The sequence below is a fragment of the Vulpes lagopus genome, chromosome 1 (assembly GCF_018345385.1).
Source record: "Vulpes lagopus strain Blue_001 chromosome 1, ASM1834538v1, whole genome shotgun sequence".
Taxonomy (NCBI): Eukaryota; Metazoa; Chordata; class Mammalia; order Carnivora; family Canidae; genus Vulpes; species Vulpes lagopus.
Window position 1 is genome coordinate 76,904,260 of NC_054824.1, and position 15,048 is coordinate 76,919,307.

At 51.3% G+C, this 15,048-nt stretch overlaps 1 protein-coding gene across 15 annotated transcripts in view; it reads right to left on the reverse strand.

Moving 5' to 3' along the window:
* Positions 1-15,048, reverse strand: part of KALRN (kalirin RhoGEF kinase) — a 661,253-nt gene that overhangs the window by 141,446 nt on the left and 504,759 nt on the right. For all 15 annotated transcript variants that reach the window (XM_041763076.1, XM_041763066.1, XM_041763054.1 and 12 more), the window contains exon 34: positions 300-546. In XM_041763076.1, coding sequence (XP_041619010.1) covers positions 300-546 — 247 coding nt within the window. The remainder of the gene's footprint in view (positions 1-299; positions 547-15,048) is intronic.

A 15,048-nucleotide genomic window follows, 5' to 3' on the forward strand; every position in this document is an offset into this window, starting at 1 on the left:
GTGGGTGGCGCAGAAGGGGGAAGGCTGGGCGCCGGCCGGGGGACACTTCCCCGGTGCAGCGGGAGAGCTGGATGAGGACTCGGGGCCACCCAATCCAGCTTGCACTTGAACAGGAAACGGACTCACAAAAGTGACCCGAGACCTTCCCATAGTCGCAGGTAGCTGTTTCTCCAAGTTCCCAACCCGCTCCCTTCACAAGCAAGTGTCAGAGGTCAAACCAGTTCATGAGACACGTTAGTTCCAGGACATTCTGGGGCCAGCGGCCTTGGGCCCGAGCCCGCCCCCTCGCGTCCCCCTACCTTTGACCAAGGGGAAGAAGCAGTCCATCTCCACGCTGCTTCGGGAGTGGGAGATGCACAGGGCGCTGCTGGGCACCAGGCCCTCCTGCGGGGGGCTCCGCTCCGTGGTGCGCACCAGACACCAGCCGGGCCGCTCGCTGGGCCGCTCCAGCAGCTCCACCGTCTGTCCCACCTGGATGGTCAGCTCGCTGCTGTGGCCCGCGCTGAAGTCCTGGAGGACCACGGTCAACTCACATCCACCAGAGAGCTTGGGGGGGGGAGGTGGAGCGAAATGTGAGGGGTGGAGGGAGGGGGCGGTGGGCAGGAGGGGAGGGAGGAAGGATGCAGGTGGAGGAGGAGGAGGAGGAGGAGGAGAGGAAGGAAAGGGGAGAGATGGGAGCCGGAGCGGAAAGGAGGCAGGAGATGGCACAGGGAGTTGGGAGCAGGAAAGAAAACAAGAGAATAAAGTAATTGGCACGTGCCCCAGGTGCCACCGCAGGCTGGAGCCCACCAGGCCCAGCTTGACCCCAATGCCCCCTGCCCGCCTGGAGTTACTCTCCTTCTCCGGGGCCAAGCTTCCCGCTGACGGTGCCCTGCACCCCCTTCCCCAGTTGTCTCCTTGCTTCTTCCCAGGGTGCTCCCCGTGCCACCCCCCCACCCCAGGGCCCACCCTCCGACTTACTGGGCACCACTTCTGACTCACTCCCTCTTCCCGCTGCTACCTGGAGTCTGGAGATCATGCAAGAGCTGACCTCCTGCGTCCCAAGCTTTGTAGCCTTGACCCTCCCCCCACCCCTAGTTGGAGCCCTCGCAGGGAAACAGAGGCTCCGGTGACACAAAAAAGACGGAGCCAGCAAGTGGCAGGAGAAGGAGAATCGGAGGATCTGGTTTACCTTCAGCCCAGCCACTGGGGCCCAGGGAACAGGATGGGAAGGAGGAAGGCGGGTCGCGTCCTTAGGAACCCTACCTCAGGGCCCCATCCCGCCCTCCCCTGGGCCTGGCTCTTCCCCACGGCACTGGCTCTGGGGCAGAACCAATAAAAGTGGGGAGAGAGGCCCCGGGGGTAAGAACAGCCTCCCTTTGACCTGAACACCCAGACTTTCACTTTCCACCATGAGAAACCACTGGCTCTTAGTTTCTCTCGCAGAGCAAAGCACAAAGCCTCTCTCTTGAAAGAGCAGCTGCACTTAGGGGCAGAACAAGGGAAGAGAAGGGGCGAGATGGGGACCCGGGGGCCCAGCTGGGCAGCCTGTTCTCCCCAAGGTTCTGCGACAGTGGCTCAGTGGGAAAGTCCTCCCTGCCGCCTCAGGGAGGTGGCCTGTCTGTGAGTCCCCGAGGGCACCCCCTCCCCCCACCCCGCCCCAGGCCTGCGCGGCCTGCACCAGCTGCTGCTGACGCACCAGCCCCTACAGCCGAGCCAGGGCGCACGCATCCAGCATCCCACATCCCGGGAGGCTTCTGCGAGCATCCCGAGCATCCCGGCAGGGAGAGAAGCAACAGGCCCGCCAGGACCAGCAGCTCAGCATTCAGGACCGTGAGAACTTCCTACTAAAGGAACTTGAATGTCACAGTGGGTTCCAGAAGGTCATGTGCCTCATCAGACCGACAGTTCTACCATGTGTCGCCCCCCAGCCCTGAGCAGGGAGGCCGCTCAAGGCCCACGTCTGCAGATGGGCACCGTCCTGCCATTGAGATCGCATCAGGAAGTGACACTGGCCAGACGGAAGGCGGGAGGGGGAAGGAGACAGAAGAAGCAAACACGCTTCTTGGCTCATTTTTCCATTTCCCTTCCCTGGTGCCACTAAGTGCACGGACTCCACCCGCGTCCCCCTCCCGGGCTCCCTTCCCTAAAGCACCGTCCTGAGAAGGGCGGTGTGGGAGGCTGAGACGCAGGGTGCTCTCACAGGAACCCTCCACTTGATCCTCACAACCACCAGGTGGTGTTGCCATCTCTGCCTCACCCATCAAGACCTTTAAATTCGGAAACACCAAGATCATTGGTTGGAACAAAGAGCGGGCATAAAAAATAACCTACGGAGTTTATTTGCATAGGCAGCTGCCTTTGCTGGTTTCTCGCTTACCCGCCCCCCCCCCCCCGCCCCCAACACAGGTCATGATTCAGGAGGCCTACGGACACATAGTTTTAGCAAGACTCCCCCAACTCATGATTCTGCACGAGGGGGCCCTGAGATACAGCCTGAGAAACACTGGCTACATGATTTCCCATGGTCACCCAGCTGCACTGAGCCCAGCCCTTGACCACAAATCCCATGTCTTTACACCACATACCAGAGCAAATTATGCACAAGTTCTAGGTATGTTTGTGGTTGGAGGGGGTGGGAGGCAGGTGGAGAGAAGACCACTGGCCTGAGTTACTGGTCCTCTCAGGGCTGGCTTGGCCTACTTCAAGTTGCTTTCACTTTTTGGCCAGTCTCTGCTACACAGGAGCACCCACACCACCGGAACACAAGGTCCGCTGAGTTAATGTCACTGATGTTCTATTTCATTTTTTTCCTCAGTGGCTGGTGGCATCCCTAAACTGATTCTACTTTCCACTACTGGAGCTTTGTAGAATTTGCAAATTCCATTTGTAGAATGTTAGACTAGATGACCACAAAATTTCCTGCCAACCCTGAGAATTTATTTCTATCACCAGGCTCCTAGGCTTCAGGGGAGTCCTTCGTGCGTGCCAACCTCAGGATTCTTTCCCAACGTCAAGTGTGCGCAAGGCCCAAGATGCAACCTGCAGCCCTTCCAGGGATAGAAACGGCCCTTTTGCAGACTGTTGCAGCAGAGCAGAGGGAGCCTGAGGCTCTGGTTGCAAACATATCATCAGATACAAGACCCACTGCCTCCTTGGACAAGTGACAGCTAGACCCACCCACAGGCAGGTGGGGGCTGCAGTAGGGAGTGTGCGAGGGCGAAGAGCCAGGCTACGTGCTTCTATAATTCAAAGATCAAGAGAAACCTGGAAAACACCAGTAGATGGTGGTTTTTGCTTCCCGTGGGCTGCCCAGGCCAGACAGAGGAGAGAGTGGAGGAGAGATGATCAACAGGTACTTTCTCTGGCGCTCACAGACCCAGACAGGAACGATTATGGTTCAAATATAGGATGAACGTCCTGGTTTGCTTCACCTCCGTGGCGTGGTCAAAGAGATGTACCACACTCGGTCCCTGGTGCGTGCGTGGCAGGAAGGGAGTCCAAACCTGGCCGCCAGGGCTCAGGAGAAGCGAACGAGCCGGTGGTCACGCAGAGCTGCCCCTGAAACCATCCCTCCTCCTCCTCCCCCCAGAGCAACGGGGAAGCTTCGGGCTGCCCAGGGGACTCCGAGGGTCACACCGAGAAACGCTGCTTCAGAGAAGCCAGGACTGGAGTCAGTACTGGAATGTTCCCTTGCCACGTAGAGGAGGGGTCAAGGGCAGAGAGGCCAAAAGACCTTTGAGGAATCTTGGAACCCTTAAAACATTTGTACTTGAAATCTTCAAAATAATTCATTTTTGGGACACCTGGGTGGCTCAGAAGTTGAGCGTCTGCCTTCGGCTCAGGGTGTGACCCCGGGTCCTGGAATCGAGTCCAACATCCGGCTCTGCATGGAGCCTGCTTCTCCCACTGCCTGTGTCTCTGCCTCTCTCTCTGTGTTTCTCAATAAATAAATAATATTTTAAAAAAATAATTCATTCATGCCTCCCGCTTTAAGCCTTCTCTTGGACTGTGATGAGTCACACCACCTACTGACATTAATTATATAGACTGTGCCCCTCATTAACTAATAAAAACCAAATCCCATCACAAATACTAAATGAGGAGTTTCTTGGAAAAGTACATGTGCAGCTTTCTTTCTGTCCAGTTCTGCTGTGTCTGCTCCGCTGTCTCCTGGGGTCCCAGGGTCATTACTTTCTCTTCTCCCACCCAGAAAGGACCAGTGACCATGCCCCCACTTTCACCGCTGTCCCTCACCTCACTCTCTCTACTGTCCCCTTGGCAGCGCAGGGGCACATTCACAAAGTCCCCACTTCTTGCCCTGAGCTAAATCTCTGTCCCAGAAATTTAAACAGGTCTTCAGAGAATGGGGTGCCAACAACAGCTGTTTTCACCTCGTTCTCCCCCGAACCCCCCCTCCCCACCCCCCCACCCCCACCCCCGCAGCCTTTAAGAACTGCTTCCATGTCCTCTGCAAATCTTTCAAACGTTGTCTTGGTGAACCCTGTTCCTATTGTCCGGGCATCCTCTGGCTGAAACCAGGGGGGTACGGAGGGAGGGCGCTGACCTCTCACCACCGCAGAGGTCCCAGGTGATTGGACGGGTGTCAGGAAGGGCCCTCACACCCTGCTCAAAGCTCCAAGGCTGCCTCAGATTTGTACTGTTGATTTTCAAACTATTGGCAATGGATGCTCAACCTCCAATCTACTAGTTCGATCCCATTCTAGATTCAAAGACCAAACTCGCTCCCAGGAGGGAAATGCTGGGAGCCTTGAGCAGGTGCACAGACTCTCAGGGTGAAGTCAGGTGTTTCTGAGTCTTCTCTGGCAGCGCACCTCAGTTTCTATGAACCTAATTGCCTTCACTGTGACCCCCACCCCCACAGTCTCTGACCCTGCCCCTTCCTGGGCCCTTCTCAGGCATTTTCTTTGCCTGGCTCCCTAGGGCCTTGGGGGCAAGGGGGCTGCTAAACCTTTCTGATGCTAATCGCTTAGATTTCTGCCCAGCCCACCCAGCTCCACCTTGCTGCTGAGTCATCAGCTGGTTCTCCTCCCCTGACTTTGCCAGCCTCTTCCTTTCTGGGTCCCCGGCTACTTCCTACTTCTGGTGGAACCTGTTCCCCTGATGCCCAGTCCCTGGGTGGACTTTGTCCTCCCCGCTCTGAGGTGCTCTGGGTCGGCCTCTTTCCAGCAGCTACCACTACACACACACAGGAGACTTCATAACCACCCTTGTTCCTATTCATATTCACCAGAAATGATTGCTTTCATTTAGGTCCATTCTTGCTTGATTACTACGTGGAGAATGATTGAACCTCCTTCGTGTATAAACAGCGTGAGCGAGATTAACCCTAAGAACTTCCTCATGTTATGGAAAAAGATCTGATTATTCCCTGCGGGAGTTTCCAGCGATATTCCCAGGGGTAGAACACGACGTGCCCAGCATTCTACTGTTGTTGTTCTAGGCCCTCGGCTTCTGCCTGCCTGTGTCTCCACCAGATTCTCCTGAAGGCTATGGACTCTGGAGCCCCTCACCGGCTGTGTGACCAGGAGCAAGTCACTTGACTTCTTGGTCTCAGTTTCCACATCTGTGGAATGGGGATAGAACAGTATCTTCTTCATAGGTTGGTATGAAGATTAAAGGAGATGATTCTTTTTTAACTAGGCTCCATGCCCAACACGGGGCTTGAATTCATAAGCCTGGGATTGAGAGTCACATGCTCTACTGACTGAGCCAGCCAGGCCCCCCAATGAGATGATATTTTTGAAAAGATTTTTATTTATTTAATTAGAGAGAAAAAGCACATGGGTGTGTGTGTGGGGGGCGGGGGAGTCAACAGAGGGAGAGAAACAATCCCAAGCAAACTCCATGCTGAGCCCAATGTGGGGCTCGATCTCACTGCTCTGAGATCATGACCTGAGTCGAAATCAAGAGTCAGACGTTCAACTGAGAACCACTCACACGTCCCGAGATAATATTTTTAAAGCGCTTAGGACAGTGTCATCAACAGACTTAGTTCTCCAAATGCTTGTTTACAAATCAATTCTAGCAGTAAGTTAGGAGTAGAGAAGAAATAGAAAAAATGGGGATAGACTGTACCAGCTGTAAATAGGCATGTAAATTATCTCAGAAGTAAATCAGATCTTTTACCTTTTCTATAATTTTAATGCAGTCTTGCCCTAACCTGGGGTAACTAGAAGAACTGGCCTGAAAGCTTCTAGGGAAGGTGACTCAGATGCCTTTAAGGTTCTCCCAACTTGGGGCAGCTGGGTGGCTCAGTGGTCTGCCTCTGGCTCAGGTTATGATCCTGGGGTCCTGAGATCGAGTCCCGCATCAGCCTCCCTGCATGAAGCCTGCTTCTCCCTCTGCCTGTGTCTCTACCTCTCTCTCTGTGTCTCTCATGAATAAATAAATTAAATTTTTTTTAAAAAGGGGTCCCTCAACTCAGCACAAGTTTTTTCTGCAAAAAAACAAGGGGATGGTGGGATCCTGGATCCCTTTATGGAAAATGAGGATTCATTCTGCATTGCTTCCCATGCACTGTCCGTCTGAAGAACACTCCCACCCAGGAGTCTGACAACACCCCACAACGCCTGCTGCCCGAGCCGACCTGAGCCAAAGGCAGATGCTCAACCACCTGAGCCACCCAGGCGTCCCAGGATGGCTGCTTTAAAATCCTGTCCTCACACTCCTGTGAAATTCAGATGAGCTCTTTAGAAAGGAGGTCTCTTTACATGGGTTTAGTGCTCTGTTTCTACCCTGATTGAGATTTGAAACAGGTGTAAAACAATGTCTGGGCAGCGAGGGACACGGCTGTGGAGCCCTGGGATGCCTTCAGTTGGAAGGTAGCCTATGTTGCTGCCAAGTCCAATGAACAGTCTAACGCTGATGACTGGCTTCAGTTTTGTTCACTGGAGCTGGGGCCCCTTTGACTGCAACTGACTGAGCTATTTAGTTTAGTTGGTTCCTCCAGGGTGAGATGGAAGGCGGAGCCACAGAGAGGCACAGGGTGGTCTGCAGTGAGTAGAGATCTCAAGAATTGTGTAGAAATGAATAGCGGGGGGATCCCTGGGTGGCGCAGCGGTTTGGCGCCTGCCTTTGGCCCAGGGCGCGATCCTGGAGACCCGGGATCGAATCCCACATCAGGCTCCCGGTGCATGGAGCCTGCTTCTCCCTCCGCCTGTGTCTCTGCCTCTCTCTCGCTCTCTGTGACTATCATAAATAAATAAAAAATTAAAAAAAAAAAAAAAAAGAAATGAATAGCGGGAAGAATGCAGGAGCGGGGAATCAGGAGGCCTGGTGCTGGTGCAGGTTTTACTTGTGTGTGACATTGGGAAAATCCCTTCCCCTCTCTGCACCTGAACTTCCTCATTTTTCAGATAAGGAAATTGGATTTCAGGGGCCCTTTGGGTGTTAATATTCTATGGGTGAAGTAGTTCACTCATTAACACCCAAATCTGTTTAATTTTTTTTTTTGGAATACTTATTAACTTATCTTTAACAAGCTGTTTATTTATTTGTTGCCATATCACACAGACAAATATAAGGTCCAGGAGGGCAGAAGCCTTCTCCGTCTTCCTCACTGTCACATCTCCTGTGTCTAGAGTGACACGTTGTACAGAGCAGGCGATCAACAAATACTCATTGAATGCCCGAGTGAACGAAGCCCTCAAGCTATTGCCTGGTATGTAGCTGCGACGAGTGGCTGCAATGCCTGATGTCTCTCACACTGGCTGCCCACCTCTTTTTGTCAGTGAGTTCCAGATCCCACAGTTGATTTATTTGGGACCCCTTTTTGAAAAAAAAAATCTTTTTTTAAAAGATTTTATTTATTTATTCATGAGTGACACACAGGGAGAGGCAGAGACACAGGCAGAGGGAGATGCAGGCTCCATGCAGGGAGCCCAACGTGGGACTTGATCCCAGGATCCCAGGATCACGCTCTGGGCCCAAGGCAGATGCTCAACCACTGAGCCACCACCCAGGGGCCACCCTTTTTGAAAAATTATCTTATCCTTCAATCATTTGCCTATCTATATCTTCATTAATTCCTAAATCTGATAAAAATGACACAAGGGGGTTAAGATATAAAGCACCAAGAACAAATAGAATGAGAGGTGAGAGTTAGACAAGAGAAGTCAATATATTTTTGAATAACAGGAAGTCCCTGCAAGACTGGATTCTGGCCCAGTAGAACGGAGAGGCAATAAAAGCTCCTGCCATTAGCCCGGCACGACCCTGGGAAAGGCTTGGGAAGTGGAAGGACCAGGCTGCACTGAGGGTCAGAGTACAGGTGGCACTAGAAAGGGAAGAGGGGTTGTGAAGGGAGTAGACCCCTGGGTCCCTCTTCTATGTGATATACACCTGCCTAAAAAATTGAAATCCATTGAAGGCCCACATACAGAACAGGGAGATGGCCACCATCCTTGATCTTGCTGTTTCCCAGGACACTGACAGCCAAATAGGAACGTTTTGTGCAGATCTGAGGATCTTTCATTGGAGAAACCAAAAAGATGTGGCGATACTCAAGTTCTGACATTTGGAGATCCCTCCCTCCACTGCAGAGCGACATTTCCCAGTAAATACTCTCCTTCGATCACACGGAGTATCCACTCAGCTTTTTTGGTGCCTCATTCATAAATATGAATACGATTCAGCCAAAGATCACCAGACTTTGCAGAAAAGCCCCTCCGACGGAGACCAAGTTAAACCAACAAAAAGGGTCAGGCACTCAGAGGAAACAAAACGCAGGCAGGACCACAAACCTCCACGGACACCGTAATATCCTCAGAGAGGTAAGGAACGTGTTAGATCCATGAAAAAGGATGGAGCTGCTGCAGAAAGGGGGGAACGTTACAGAATGAGAAATTGCTCTGCGAAGTTAGCAATACGGTTGAAATGAAACACGTCACACGTGAGTTGGAAGATAAAGTCAAAGAAATTTTCCAGAGAGTAGAACAAGAACAGAGAGAGGAAAATAAGAGAGAAGATGTAAGAAAATGAAAGAATCGACCTCACAAGTACGAGACCGACAGGATGAAAAGGAATAAATCGTGCAGAACAATTCCCAGGACCCGAAGGGCTCACGCTGCCACACGGGTACACTGCTCCAAGCGCCCGCTGTGATTAATTTTGCAAAGACCTACTCTAAAGCACAGTGTCAGGATGCAGCGGCAGTGAAGGGGGCGTTCCAAAAGCTTTCAGGGAGAGAGGAGGAAAAAGTCAGGTGACACCCAACAAATCAAGAATCATAAGGACAGCAGTTTTCAACAACCACCTTAGGGTGTTAAAGAAAATGGAGCCATTCCTTCAACATTCTGAGTGGCAATTATTACCAACTTAGAAGTCTGTGTCCAGGGGATCCCTGGGTGGCTCAGCAGTTTAGCGCCTGCCTTTGGCCCAGGGTGCGATCCTTCAGTCCCGGGATCGAGTCCCACGTTGGGCTCCCGGCATGGAGCCTGCTTCTCCCTCCTCCTGTGTCTCTGCCTCTCTCTCTCTCTATGTCTATCATAAATAAATAAATAAATAAATAAATAAATCTTAAAAAAAAGAAAAAGAAAAAGAAGTCTGTGTCCAAACAGTCAGGATGAGGGCACATGAAAGGCCTTTGTAGACTTTCAAGGTCTCAGAAATTTGCCTCAATAAGCATTCAGTGAGTGGCAACCGTTATGATTAGCATGTCGGCCTCTCGATTTTTCTCTTTCCTTCTGTTTATTTCGGTTTTTGGTTTCTTTTAATGTGATGTGCCTTTGATAGATATGAATTAAAATTAATCCCTTCAAACCCCCCGCCTCCCCCCCCCCTTTTTTTTAAAGCAGACACAGTCTGCTGTAGACAGACTAAGCCAGCACTCACTTCTAGGCCTAGACACTCTACTTCCATCAATGTGGTCCGACTGTCTTCTGTTGCCTGGCTTCTCCGGAGCATGCAGCCTCCTAAAGAGCCCAATCCGAGGGTCTTCTCGAGCTAGCTTCTTTCCTTTCTGTACTTGAGGCTTTAGCTCAGAGAATTATCTATCTTTGTTAACTTCAAACTTCGGGCTAACGCGTATCCTGGACCCTCTCATCTATCAGATTAGCGATTCCTTCCAGTTTTGTGGCATCTGCAAACTTGAAATGCTCCAGTGTATTCATCCAAGTGAGAGGCAGCCATGGAGAACGAGGTAGGGACGAGGACAGGGCTCATACCCACTACGCCTAGGCTCCTAGGGGACAGGCACCCTCCACCCAGAGGGGGAGCTAGATTTGCTCCGAGTGGACGTTACAAGGATCTCAGATCTGGCTTAATTTAATGTTTATTCGTTTGTTCATCCAACAAGAATTTATCGAATGCTGGAGGGTCAGAGCTCTCCAGGGAGGGAGGGAGGAAATGCAAACTGATTGCACATTCTCTCTGCCCCTTATCTCTGTGCTCCCTGGGCAGGCTTCAGGGACCATCTAGGCCGGGCACGAGCTGTCAGCAGCTGCGGCTGGGAGGATGCACCGCCTGCCAATGAATGCAGGCCTCTGCAACCTTCACCTCTAGTCTGGAGATAAGGGTCCTGACCAGGGGGGCGGGGTGTCTCTGGGCTCCCTTGTGTTTCCCTGAGCTGCCTTTACTTTCTGATTCTAAGAACCTGGGCAGGAGGGCACTTTCCTGCAATACACGCCGGAGCTGGGGAAGGAGGAAAGTGTCCACAGGAAAACCCAAGGTTACCTGCAGCAGAGGCCTGAGAGTGGTGGCTGGGAGAGACCCGGGGATTACAAAGAGCTGCCCTCTTGGTAGAGAGAAGATGAGAAGTTGTGGGCTGCCCTCAGGCATTCTGGCAAATGGTGCTCTGTGCTATCAGGCCACACTGACAGCACAATTGAGCTCCAGGGGCAATCTGGCCAAAGACCGGACAGGATTCCAGAGAAGTGCACAAGGTCACCTGACCTCAGGTATTCAGATGTGGATCACCACTTTCCATTTGCAGGACACTGGGTCTGGAGTCAGCCCGCTAGGTTTGAGTCTGCGTCCACTGTCACCGTTTCTATAACCTTAAGTGAGTTAATTGGCCTCTCTTTGGCTAATTTTCCTTATCTATAAAATAGGGAACACATGAGTCATTGCAAAGATTCCACGAGTTCACAGGCGTAAACCCTGACATGCTCAATAAATGTTATCTATTGTTTAACCAGTAATCACAACTTGGAACGTACCCAGGGCGTGTTTCCTGCACTAACGTTGTGTGCCCGGAGTAGAGAAATCCATTTCTTTTTTTAAAAATTTATGATAGTCACAGAGAGAGAGAGAGGCAGAGATATAGGCAGAGGGAGAAGCAGGCTCCATGCAACAGGAGCCCGATGTGGGATTCGATCTCACGTCTCCAGGATCGCGCCCTGGGCCAAAGGCAGGTGCCAAACCGCTACGCCACCCAGGGATCCCGAGAAATCCATTTCTAAGCCATCCTTAGTGATACATATTGAGAGAGACTGAGAGACTGGAAAAAATAAATAAAAGCAGGCCCAGGGGTAAAATAAATAAAATAAAAATAAAATAAAAAATAAACAAATAAAAGCAAGCCCAGGGGTAAAAGGTGTAGGGTACGATTTAGGTTACAATTTCCCTTTGTATAGCCATGGATATGAATTTCGCTTCTCTTCCCGCAGGAGGGCTCCTAGACAAACAACAGGCCACAGCAGGCTGGGAAGGGTTTCTTGGAACTTTCAGCCAGACCAGGCGAATAGCATGTTTACACCGAGGGGACAGGGTAGAGGTTGAGAGGTCCGCTGGCGCAGAGAGACTTGGCAAAGTAACCCCCGGACGGAGGCCCTTCTCCCGCCGGCTGCCCAGAGAGCACCTGTCAGCCTGGCCGGTATTCGGCGATCTAAGCACAGGGGGCAAGTCTGCCAGGACCAGACTGAGAAGAGGGCGTAGGGGAAGTTCAGGAGTGAGCTGCTGAGGGCCCGGGAGGGGAACCCGTCTCAGCAAAGAGGCCAGCCCGCTGCTGGCGGCACGTTCCGAAGAAGCACCTTCTACATGCTTCGCTCAGCGCCAAGGCCCAGAGTCACCAGCTGGTTAATTCCTCTTTTCAAGCAAAATAAGACGATGATGCGCACCTGTGGGGCCCTTCCCGAGACTCACGGGCGTCAATATGACCCTCCCAGGTCAGATTCTGACTCCGATCCTTTAAGCTAGCAGTCGGATCTGATGCTACAGATGAGGAAACCGAGGCTCAGATAGGTGAACTGTCTTGCTCAGGATCACACAGCAGAAAACCACAGAAGTAGGACCCCAGGTCTTATGAGTCCGGTTATGCCACCCACGTACTTATTTGCTTTCTCACCAGCCAGCCCCTGAGCTGTGCACCAGGGCACAGAGGGTCGAGGCAGACCGTCCTGATGGCCTCGCCACCGCCAAGCTTGTTGTCCACTGGGGAACCTCATACGAACACCCCACATGCGACAACAGGGGAGTGTGGGGTGCTGGCCAAAGAATGAGGCAGGGGGTCCGTCATGAAGTGATTTGCTCTTCCCATTGCTAACTCACAGGACTGCCCCACCAGGCGCTGCCACGGCTGTCTCCCCTCAGGGCTGCTGTGCTATTAGCTTCGTCACCTGCCCTTGGCCGTGACCTTTGACAAGAGCTTACCTACCAGCCAGTGAGATCCCAGAGCACCTGCCCTGTCTTATGCCAGCCTCTCAGCTTCCTTACTACCCGGCCACCCCCCGCTGTAGTGGGGACTGGAGGGGATGCCAGCTGTCCAGCTGAACGATCCAGAACATGTGCCCAGCAAGGAAAGCAGCAGCAGCTAATGAAGGGGTTCCCAGAGTCTTCACAGTGTCGTCCTTATAAATTGTCCAGTTTTTGCCCTCAGTGAATGACAGACTTTCCCTTATCCCTGATCCCATCAGTGTGAAGAAGGGGCTTTATCTGTGGCCCACAGTTCTTTCTTGTCCACACTTACCCATTTATTGAGTCCTAATGGGATTTTCTGCTTTCTGCTGCTCGTTTTGCTCTGGGACTGACTGCCACCCTCCGTCTCATGTCAGGTTCATGACACTGGATCTTTCTTATCACCACTTCCCCACGTGGTTACCAACTAACTATCAGAGTGTGCCCTTTGGACACTGCTTACTACCTGTTCCCTTGACCCTGTGCATGATCTATGACTCAGTTCCGTCCTAAAGACCTCTTCACTTTCCCTTTCACATCAGCTCTCCGGGAACAAAGGGGCCAAAAGCACAAGTCCAGTGGTGCAACGTGGCCACTAGAGGGAAGCAAAAGCTAGGAGTTGCTAAAGGAACTGGCCACACTTGGGTTGCTAGAACCCAGGCTGGACCCTACCCTGGATGGAGTACCCCACCGGCCCACCTGCACGGGAAACACACGGACAATTGCGTAGTGCCTGGTGCAGGGTAAGTGTTCAACAGGTGCTTCCTGGATGAAATTCCTAGTTTTAGAAATGAGAAAGTAAGTGATGTGATCACAAAACTAATTGGTGTGAGGGTCTCTTCCCCGTCCTCAGGACAGCGTGCCATTCCATCACCTAGTACGTCAGCCCTCCTCTTCCTCTTCCTTCTTCCCTGCTCCTCCTCTGTGGTTCAACTTAGGTAAACTCCCTACCTATCCAAGTTCATTTCTGAAACATTTCTGGATAAACAGTAGTTAGAGAGACACTGTTTTCTCCATCCCTTACATCTAATTGGTCACTGAGTCCTGCCAGGTTATTAAAAAATCTTTCTCTGGTTTTCCGGGCAGCTCCCTTGCCGTTGCAGGCCCTCATCAGCCACCTCACTACCTCCTTATGGTCTCTTCTCTCCCATGCTCCACCCACCTGTACTCTATGATTTGAGAATTTACATAGACTTTGCCCTGTTTGCTTCTTAAAATCTATCAGCCTCCTCCAGGCATTCACAGCTCGTCATGAACCTCCCCAGCCACCTGTTCAACTACCTACCAATAGATTTGCTCTGTTTGATGTTTTGAAGGTGCCCTGAATACGTCCTGGTCATTTCTGCCTCTGGACTTCTCTTGATGGGCGACATTCCATTGGAAAGATTCCCTTTTCCTCTTCAGACCCTACCTTCCCCACCGTCAAAGATCAATACACAGCTCTGGATTCCCCAGTATCTCACATGTTCTTGGCAGTGGTCTCCAAAAAGGGCTTTCCTCTTCCTGGGACTAATCCCCTCTGTCCAATGCATTTAGATACTCAAGCAATCAGAAAGATCTTCACTTTGGGTGGCTTGTGTGTAAATTACAGAATGTTTTATTCCCTGGCTACTTGGCTTAGTGACTGAATAACCAAGTTTTTTTTTTTTTTAAGATTCTTTTTTAAAAAATCTATTTGAGGGAGTGAGAAAGAGATCACGAGCATGGGGGAAGGGGAGAGGGAGAAGGAGACTCCCCTCATTGGGCAGGGGGCCCGATGCAGGACTCAACCCCAGGACCCTGGAATCCTGACCTGAGCCAAAGGCAGATGCTTAACCCACCGAGCCACCCACGTGCTCCTGAATAATCATGTTGAAATTGCCTTCTTTATCAACTTTCTCCTATTCTAGGGCATTGTATCAACCATGGGACAACCCAGAGCTCCGTGTTTGGTACCAGACAAAATTATTGTGTGTGGGACTTTGTAGCATTTTTCTTCATAATTTTTAGTTTCTTGAATTTTTTTCCTACCAAAAGTACATCAATATTTCTAACTCAGAACCTGGGTCTCAGTTAGTGATCGTGGCAATGGTGCAGGGAGCAACTAAGGGAACTGGTAAGGGTAAGAGTCCACTGCATGGCAGCAGGTGGTTTATAGTCTGGATTTTGAACTCACCATCCCTGAATCCAAATTCCACCACCGACTAGCTATGCCACCTTGGAAATATTAAAAATACAGGTCTGTTTATGCTTAGTTCCTCACCAAAAATATCGAGGTACTGGTGATAACACAGTTGCTGTTTTGATTAATGATTGCATCGTATGTGAAGCATGTGCTGTCCAGTTAATGGCTATTACTGTTTTTGTTACTGTCTTCATTTTTTTTGAGTGAGAGAGAGAGAGAGAGAGAGAGAGAGAGAGGCACAAGTGGGTGTGGGGGAGGATCGGAAGGAG